General features: G+C 34.4%; 1 protein-coding gene across 6 annotated transcripts; it reads right to left on the bottom strand.

Moving 5' to 3' along the window:
- Window positions 1–1,948: 1,948 nt before the first annotated feature.
- LOC132610153 (uncharacterized) lies at window positions 1,949–6,469 on the bottom strand. Of its 6 annotated transcripts, none has more exons than XM_060324439.1 (3): window positions 6,242–6,469; window positions 5,337–5,562; window positions 1,949–3,355 (listed from the first exon to the last, which is right to left on the bottom strand). In XM_060324439.1, the coding sequence occupies exon 3, from the start codon at window positions 3,331–3,333 to the stop codon at window positions 2,296–2,298; it is 1,038 nt and encodes a 345-aa protein (XP_060180422.1). In that variant the 5' UTR covers window positions 3,334–3,355; window positions 5,337–5,562; window positions 6,242–6,469; the 3' UTR covers window positions 1,949–2,295. The 6 variants fall into 6 exon arrangements, with proteins under 6 accessions (XP_060180422.1, XP_060180420.1, XP_060180419.1 ...); XM_060324437.1 differs by having other exon boundaries at window positions 1,949–3,342; XM_060324436.1 differs by having other exon boundaries at window positions 1,949–3,333.
- Between the last annotated feature and the right edge of the window lie 3,820 nt (window positions 6,470–10,289).

The raw sequence follows: 10,289 nt of genomic DNA, 5'->3' as shown, positions 1-10,289 counted from the left end.
TCGAGCCATTCTTGAGAGTATCGGATGACTTGCCTTGTATTTCTTCCACCATGCTAAGACGTCCAAATCATCTAGTTCCTTGATATCCATATTTGGTTGCATCAAATAAAAGTGATATTCATCAAAGTTTGCATTACAAGAAGGAGTTGGATGTGAATGTAAAACTTTTAAATGCGACAAACCCGACAAGCCCTTTTTGCTACTTTGAGAAGTAGTAGGGCGTGGAGCAACGGGTGTAGCATGTTCTTCCAAATTAGAATAATGACTAAAAACTTTTCTAAACTCGGCATCAATAGCGAGGTCGGCTTCAGCTAAAGATGGTTCAACTCCCTCTTCAATTTCTAAAAATGTATAAATTTGATTAACCAATGCTTTAGTATAAGACATTTTTAAACAATGATTTAAAAGAGAACCCAATATAAATAAAGTTGGGATGGGAAAAAAATACTTCTTAAATTTTGTTGTCATATCAAAAATAGCCGCTTGATAACCGGGTTTAATTTTTGTACTCTTGTAAAACTCTAGCTATTTACGCTACGTAGGCTAAAACTCCAGTTACCGTGGGATAGAATTGTTTAAAAAAAGCAAGAGTTGCATTATAAAAAATTTCTAAGAATTCAACACATTCCTTAACATCTTCCCAATGCGTAAAATTTGACCAATCATCATTATTAATATTATATTTGTTGTGAACTTGTTGTATGGGAATCGTATCCTCATATGCTTGTTGTAGCATAATGTAAGTGTAGTTCCACCTAGTCTCAATTTCTACTTGAATTTTCCTAAGTCTAAGGTTATTTTCCACACAACAATTCTTAAAATCTCTCAGTCTTCCCCTATTAGCATTACAAAAAAGAAACGCAACTGTCTCTCTAACTTTTTGAATAAAATCTTCAAAACACACAAGACCATCTTTAACAATTAAGTTTAAAATGTGACAACTACATCTCACATGAAAAATATTTTTTAGCGGAGGGTTTAATTCTCTTTTTAAAAGACCAATCGCCTTTGTATTATTAGGAGCGTTATCTAAAGCAATACAAAGTGTTTTTCTATAAATGTTAAAAAATCTCATAATAGTAGACATTGAATCCGCTAAAAAAAATATATAGGGGTGGGGGATGGGTTAAAGTGTTAAAAAAAAAGTTTGGGGGCGCCAAAATGTGGGTTTGGGACTGTTTGGCAACGGCCATTTTTGCAAATGGACCGTTGGCCAACGGTCCAACTAAGCAGCCCAACGGCTACATTTTTTTTTTTTTTAATTCAACCGATTTTACCGGTTTAACCGGTCAGGTTCCGGTTTTACCAGTTTAACCCGTTTCGGTTCCAAAAAAATCAAAACCGGACCGGTATTTATTAAACGGTTAACCGGTTACCGGTTCTGGTTCCGATTTTACCGGTCCGGTTACCGATTTTAACCGGTTAACGGAAACCGGTTGACGGACTTACTTTTCCCTTTAATTAAAAGGTGTTGCGACATACGCAATCAAACAAATTGAAGAAGAATACAAAATTAGGAATCCCTAGAACTAATGTAAGTTGTAATTATAAACATTTGTCTAATCTATCATTTAAGTATTTCACTACATTAACAATATATTAATTGAAATAATAAAGGTAGTAAAGAAACATATTAAATGACATACATCTTTTTCTAAAATGTCAAAGAAGCAAATTATACATATCAGTAACATACTGTCATGCAAAACCTTAATTGGTGGTCCACCTTCGGACCTCTATGAACTTTATTATAGAATATCTCAAGCGAGCTAATCCCACTAGGTCTGAAAATGTTATTATAGACTATCCGATAGTTAAACAACAAAATCAACTTCATGAACTAGAGTATTGGATGCTGGACTCTTGAACATAGCATAACAGGCACTGGTAACTTCACTTTTAGTACTTTGTCTTTATCTCCTCTTCCATGGCAAAGATAATCAAAGCATAAAGGAAACGACTGACTATATAGATAGGAAACTGATAAAAATACAATATAGGATGGCATAAAAGCTGAACAATGTTTCAGTGTTGGGAATTTAAAATACCAAATGGAAATTTACATTTCTGAAGCTACCACCCACAATCACAGGGAAACCAGATATAGCAACCTAAATCACCCTCAAATTATTTAAACCCCGTCTAAGCCACATTCATGCCAACACACAAGACATGCATATGGATAATTTCTTTCTCCCATCTCTAAATTTGGTTGAGAATTGCTCTGTATCTTGCTGTAGCAAAGTGGACCACAAGAAGCATCCAACTATCCCAGTGTCAACAGCCAAATGGTACTTACTGCTGATCTTCATCTGACCTAGACCGCATCAACCGCCTGCGCCTTCTTGGATTTGTAGACATATCACCACTCATGTCACTCAATATGTTAAGATTAGGTTGATCCTCATCTTCATCATCGTCATCATCTTGTAGACCCAGAAGGTTTTCACCCCAAGGATAGCGGCGCCTAGATAAAGGTCCATTGGGCCGACGGTGCCTTGACAAAGCTCTTGACCTGCCACCTCTTGCTTCAGATATAGGTTCCATTGAGCCAATCATCTGAAACAAGAAGAAGGTACTCAACCATCTTCCATTTCCACCTGAGCCTCGTTCCCTTTCACCAGATAGCCTGTCTCCACCATTCTCAATCACATAATCTCCAAGCACGACTGCACCAGGCATGGCAGAATGAACTGCACTGACAATGTCATCGTACTCTCTCTGGTTCTCAAGCCGTCTCCAAGCTCGCTGTCTTGAAGGGTCAATATCAGCAGGGCGTGCGGTCGGGTGATCTCTCCTAGCATGCTGGCGCAATTCTCTGTAGTTACCCGTGAACGAACATGATTCACGAGAGCAACTTCTAGGCTTCGAATTCAGATACTTTCTGGCTTCTTCCACTACCTTCCAGCCTAGTACATCTCCACGGCACATAGGACAATTCAATTTCAATTTTGAGTCAGATGAGTTGTCTGCACTCATCGTTTCATTACTACTTCCCCATACAGTAGCAGCAACTGAAGTTTGTAGAGTACCTTCTTGCATCTCCACGTGTTCATGGGGAGTCTCAACAGCAATATCCGGGTTTCCCTGTGTCATAATAGGAGGATTGTCCCTATTTTCGGCTCGGAGTTTTTTGAAACGATCCAGACAATTGGAATGCCTATAACTTGTATCACAAATGTATGACCGGCATCCCTTATCATGAGAGCTACAAATGAGAAGAACAGCATTGTGTGGATGATCCATGCATATAGGGCATGAAGCTGCATCCCATTCCTTGTAAAGGACATGCATATCTACATCATTTGACATGCTTCGTTTCCTACTAGCCATCTACGTAGACTATAAAGTGTTACTAAAAACAATAGAACCATCAGATTAATGCAATAGCAATACACAAACAGGACATTTTGTAGTATGACAGACAGTAAGCAAACTGTTTTAAATACCCCGACTCCTCAAGTTACAAAAATAAACCATTCACGAGATTGTGCAAACTAATGAACTTATCCATCACAAGCAATTTATTTCGATAAGAAGCAAATGTAAAACATTTATAGAGCTGCATGCCTTCCTGCTCTACATTTACAAATAATTTTTCCGGGGTTGCTGGGAGGGTGGACTCGCACTATCTAAGGTTCTTACGTGCTTCCCTTACAAGTAAAGGGGCTGCTAGTCGTAGCTTTGTTTAGGTAAGAGAATCACTCCTTTTCTGAATTGACCGCCACCCTTGCACAGTTGCACCCCCTGTGCTATTATAATTCAAGTAAGAGCCTTTGCGGTCTATAATAAGGTGGATAGCATAGTCAGATGAAACAAGATACACTGTTGTAATCTGTTTAACCATAACTAAGGAAAGGTGAAAGGAGGCCCTAGAGAAAGAATCTTTGTACGAGTTCGAGCCTGAGAGAAAAGCATCCCAAACTATAAGAAATCTCTTCCATACCAACAAACCGGGTATGTGTGATCAGCGGTGAATTTAGGAAGCAAATTTGGGACACGTGAACACGTGATCTCTCCGTAAAACTAGGTATTTTATGTTTATATTTTTAAAATTTGGTACAATATTACTTGCTGGAACACATACCACAAAAAGACTAAATGGTGCACTTGGTTGAAGGTTGAGTTATTCACCAAGAGGACTAGGGATCAATTCCCACTACACACACTTTTTCCTTCTTTTTTTTTTTTTTTTTTTTACTGGTGAACCCATATTCTAAAAATCCCAGGTTCGCCTCTGTGTGTGATATATATATATATATATATACGCTCGCCATCACAACAGACATCAAAAGAAAAAAGAAATAGCAGGACACACGAATCCTGAAACATGTTAAGAACTCAGGGAAGATTCATGATCCTAAAGTAACCACCTAACAAGCAGCCTCTTTTATGAGAACTTGGCACCTTTGGCAGTACTATTGTCTAAACTGAAGGTAAGAAAAGAAGTCATGATATGATAAACATAACCAATCCCTTAGAATCTTAGAACCTGCACAGAAACATAGATAGTACATCCACAATATTTCAACTTAGTTAGAGTATCTGATCATCCACCAATCCATGAAAGCCAAGTCTAGTACCACTGTGTATTTTAAGGTTTAAAAGAAAAACTACTTCATTCTCCGGTTTCTTCAGGACACTAGCCATTAGCCAACATAGAAAACTCTCTCACGCATGCCGAAAAAAATATGTAGTTAATAATTGTTCATCCTTTTTTTTTCTTTTTTTTTTTTTTTTGATGACAAGGAAACCCAAAGCTACCCTTCGGGTGCGCACAGGGTAAACCACGCTCTTGTGCAATAGCCCACAAACCACATAGGAGAGATAACCCGGACTAGGCAATCCCCGTGCGACAATCTCGACTCAGAAGGCAAGTCCCCTGCTGTCATAGGAGTGAATAATTGTTCATCTTATCAAGAAGTATTCAGTCTATATTAGCTCCGCCATCTATTCTATAGAACTTATTTTTTCCCATCTCATCATCTTCTTTTCTTGTTCAGGAAATAGATTGCATTTTGGCTTCCTACGTGATTAAGTTTTCTTTTTTGGGTCATACCTACGTGATTAAGTTATCATGCCTTTCCCACGAATCAGTAACCTCAAACAACAACACTTAGGAAATTTACAATTTGCACTGGGACCAGACCAACAAATACAGGAATGCATCAATATGTGCTCTCAAATGAAGGGACAGATATACCAGAGATTGCGGTCTCCAAATTGACACCCATAAATAACAAGCAGTAAAGATTAAAGAATTTATCATGAAGCAGCTGGACACAAAATAAACCATAAAAACACCCATATCTACGACTTCCGGTAAGCGTACTCACCAAGAAATATATCAAATTTCTTCTAGTGGTTCTTCTGATTCTTGCAATGTTGTAAAGTATTAATAGTACAGGATCCTTGTTCCACTCTAGAGTGCAATTAAATAAACCTTCACGAGCGTATTAATTTTGATTCGCGAACAGTCCTAGAAATCTGGAAGCAATAAGTGTTGTTTACAATGCAGTACTAGTCTATACCTTAGCCACAATCAGCCATGAGTCCTAAAACCTGCAGTTATGTACCAAAAAATGATAGTAATGTGCATGATGTTCTTGTACAATACAAAGCAAGAAAGAAAATGTTTAGCAGGACTTAGTGAATCACCCGGATTTATGAAAACTATATCCGGGACAACACTCTCGAAACCGAAAACAAACTTTATGCACAATCACATTAAATCTGATGTCACCAGATTATTAACAAACGACAAGTACCACGAAATGTAAACGCGTTTTTATGAGAGAAAACCATAAACCCACCATCTAAAACCCCCAAAATGACAAATAAAATACACCATGTTAATAATTCCCTTAAAGATCAAATTTTGTAGCAAATCAAGTAAACATATACATATTCACCTTGATCCATTAATTTGGCAAACAAAAGATGATATTGTAATTTTTTATTTTTTTTTAAGCCCTAAGGGAAATCCAAACCCAACCAGATAATATTACTGTTAATTGCATATGATCAATTAAATTAACAAAGACTCAACAATACCATAGTCCTTAAAATACCATTAGATCAAAAAGATTGTAACTTTATAGGTGTACAATCATTACATAACAAGTAGATCTGCATATAATCAAAAGGGGCATATTATATATGATCAAATTAAGTCAAGAATAAACAAAATCCCCTAAGATACAAAAATAATTAGGAAATTATAAAGGGTGTGTGAAATTACAATCCAAGAAGAAATTGGAGAGTTGGTCCTTAGCGTTTGTCCTTATGAGATTGATTGTTGATTTTTGCTTCAAATCTATAAATTAATTGGAAAAAAAAAATACAATTTTTTTGTGTGAAAATTATGAGAGGCGTCCAGTGGAAGAAGGTTGAAGATATAATAAAGAGAAAGTTGCAGAATATAGCCAACTGTTTGTATATATACTCCAGAGGCGTTGACAGGAAACAAAAATGAAAATACGTAGATTTATCTTGAAAATATATAATAAGCAGAAGTTTGCAGAAATGGTTACTTTTTTTGGAAGGTTAGAGGCGGTTAAGGGTAGGGTGGACTTGATACTAAATTTCGGTACGGTAATTTCGGTTTTCGATTTCTAAATATATTATATACCATTATCATACTAAATTAATTCAGTATAGTTCGGTATTTTTAAGTTCGATTTTGATATTTTGCAGTGCGGTAATTCGGTTACTATAGTTTGTTCGACTTCAACTTACATATACTCATATCGTAGAGAATTATGATTTTGCCTATTCACGATTCACGAAATATCTCAATTATATCGTGTTATCACCTCACACATGTAAAAATATCCAGAAGAAAGTACAAGCAATCCCCTTTGTAAATCAATTACACAAAAAAAGACATTTCAATCAAGAAAGAGTAGTCAAAATTTCATTGTCTAAACAATTAGTCTTGTACTAATACTAGTTTATATATTTGTTAGAATTATAACACTAACAAACATGAATTGTATATCTAACAATATATTTCGGTATGATATTCGATATTTGAGTAATTTTTTATAAATATCAAATATCATATCATATACCAAACTTTTTAAAAATGCGTACCAAATACCCGGTACCAAATACCCGAAACCACGGTATAAAAAATTTCAATTTCATTACGGTAATCAGTATCTACCATATCATGCTCAGTCCTAGTTAAAGGTCACGAAAAGGGAAATAACACAGATAAAAGGTACTTCATTTGTTCATTTTAATGTCTAATTTCACTCGTTCAATTTAGAAAATCAGGACTTAATTATCATTTAAGAATCGTTTGGTATGCAAAATAAATTATAAGAATCATTTGGTACGCGAAATAAATTATCTCAAAATTATAATCCTAAAATTATAACTTCTGAACTAATTTATTCCATCTAAGAGGTGGAATAAAATAATAGTGCCAAGCTTGATGGGTCATCCAAGACTAAATTTGGAATAAATCTTATACTTTGTTTGGTTGAAAAGATAAATTTATCTGATTTCAACCAAACAAGATATAAATTTTATTCCAAACTTAACCTTATCCCGCATACCGAACGACCCTTTAGTTCCTAATTTATCTTTTATTACTCCCTCTGTCCACTTTTACTTGTTACGTTTCGTTTTTCGAGAGTCAATTTGACTAATCTTCATAACTAAATTAAATTAGATTAATTTAATATTTTAAAACTAAAATTAGATGTTCATAAATTATACAAAAAATTACTATAAGTTGCAATTCTTCTCATATTAATATGATGAAAAAATATATGTTATAATATTGGTCAAATTTATGCAGTTTGACTTTCGAGAAGCGAAACATGACAAGTAAAAAGAAACGGAGAGAGTATTAACTATAATCATTTTTCAATGCATCTTCCAAGACATTCAATTTATTATATTCAAAAGATGACATAATAAATTTATCATTGTATTAATCATATGCCAAGTCAAACATAAATACGTAAAATGGACGAAGGGAGTACCAACGTTATTTGCGTGTAAGCTATTGTCGGCGTGTACGTTGTCCACGAACCATTCAAACTTCGAAGTGCTTAGATTGGTCATTGGATTAATTGTATTCTTTATCACTTCTTATCAGACTTTTAAAATCTACTTTTACATTAGTCTTTTTCCAAATACGGTAGAGCATTAGAAAAAATATTTTGAGAGAACAATAATTTTTTGATATATTTATGTCAATATTATAAAACACAATTTGCATTGACACAATCTTTTAAAAATTGTTTTAGTTGTCAATTCCGAAAAAATGAATATTTAAAAAGTTACTTTACACTCAGTTTAATTTAAGTATGACTTTAAATATCTATTATGAGATACTATATTAAGTATTTTATATGAGATACTATATTAAGTATTTTATTTAACTAAAAGTAAAATAAATTCACAAAATACATTAAAAATTCTAATCAATATAAACATACTTAAAACCAAAATCATAATATTGAACATATTATATAATTACTTAAATACGTAATATATATGATAGACAAATTGTTAAATTAATGAGGATTCTGAAACATAAGAGCGGAGGGGTGAATTGTACCTTTCCAAAATTATTAGTCGATTTAATTAGGTGAACTTCAGCCAACTAATTTGAAAATTCTCTGCAAGTAAATTGTTAGTGTAACTTCAAAGCTATTGTAAAATTAAAGAAGCAAAAATAAAGAAGAGTGCAGAGTGCAGAAACTAAAATGCACAAAGTATATTTATTCTGGTTCGTGTACCAATAGGGTATCTACATCCAATTTCCCTTGGATCACAACAGTGTCCTTAGAGCTTATAGCAAATATGAGGTTATCTGAAATTGACTACCACTGAATATGATATAGAAGATAAAAAATTTGATTATCTAGGTGAATATCATAGATTGATTGGTAGACTACTCTATCTTAGAACTACTAGATATGACATTATGTGTGAGATATATGATATATCAAACAATCTCCGGGACTTCGTATTTTGCTGTCATCTCACAATTCTTCTTCTGTAGCAATATTTTATGATGATGATGGGCACCATGCCCAACACTAAAAAGTATGTGACTAGTTATTTTGGTTAAGCTGAGATATTTTTTTTTCTCGAAAATTCAAGAAGCGAACTACCATTTTCAAAAGTTCAGGCGAGGCTGAAAATATAGGGCCTAGCCTCCACTATTGTTGAAGTCATTTGATCATTGGCCTACTTAGAGAATTGGGTTTACAACTGATTTTTTCAATTCTTCTTTAGTGTGTTAGTAAGTCTTTAATGCATATTGCAGAAATTTCAATATTCCATGAATATACTAAACACAAGAACATTGATTGGCACTTTATCCAAAAGAAGATTGAGCAGGGTCTTGTCAATGCACTATGCCTAGCCTCTTCTGACCAACAAGTTGATTTGCTTACTAAGGAACTTGGTAGGGCACAATGATCATCAATTGTTTCCATGTTAGGTATGAAAAATTGTACATATCGCCTAACTTGAGGGAAGGGAGTAAATAATGCACATACGTTTTGCTTTATTCTGATCGTTTATTAAGTTGCAAGAACTCTATGGCTGAATTTTCAGTAGTAAAGGGTACCGCATGTGTGTCTCAAATACTCACAGTAAGGAAAAATTTCTCTCACTTCTCGGTGAACTTTTGAATCGTAGTAGTTCTGAGACATCCCAATTCTTCCTGTTGCAAATTGCAGCACATCAAGTTAATTATACTTATAAGAACTTCACCTGAGTAAATTCCAACAATTATCCTCCTTCCACGAATAGCTGATTTAGCAAACTTCATTTGTATACATTAAGTAGCCGTTTGGTCATAAAAATTATTCACTTTTTTCCGGAAATTTTTTTCACCTTTTTTACTTTTGGGCGTTTGGCCATAAATATTCAGAATATTCCGGAATACCAAAAACAAGAAAAACTTGTTTTTAAAAAAAAATCACTTTTTTACAACTACATTTTACCAAAAACTACAATTTCAAAAACTATGGCCAACTCCAACTTCAAAAATTCCAAAAAAAGTGAATTTATTTTTGGTATTTATGGTCAAACGGCACCTAAATTGCATGATTACACTTTTCACTTCATTAAACTTGCATTGAAACAAGTGTAAAATTAGGCTTTGGGCCTAACTCACACTCCAAAAGTTAGCTCAAAGGGAGGAGGATTGTCCAAGTCTTATAAGGAGCTCAGGATTCTCGTCCGTCACCGATGTGTTATATTCTCTTCACCCCTTCACGCTCTATGAGTGCATTTTTGTTGAGATAATTCAGCCA

Source organism: Lycium barbarum, chromosome 9, assembly GCF_019175385.1.
Source record: "Lycium barbarum isolate Lr01 chromosome 9, ASM1917538v2, whole genome shotgun sequence".
NCBI classification, from domain to species: Eukaryota; Viridiplantae; Streptophyta; class Magnoliopsida; order Solanales; family Solanaceae; genus Lycium; species Lycium barbarum.
The sequence above is the reverse complement of the archived record's forward strand: the minus strand, read 5'-3'. Positions and strand labels throughout refer to the sequence as shown.

Bases quoted from the DNA above. Each gene is read 5' to 3' on its own strand.
- LOC132610153 (XM_060324435.1), bottom strand. From the start codon at position 3,333: ATGGCTAGTAGGAAACGAAGCATGTCAAATGATGTAGATATGCATGTC.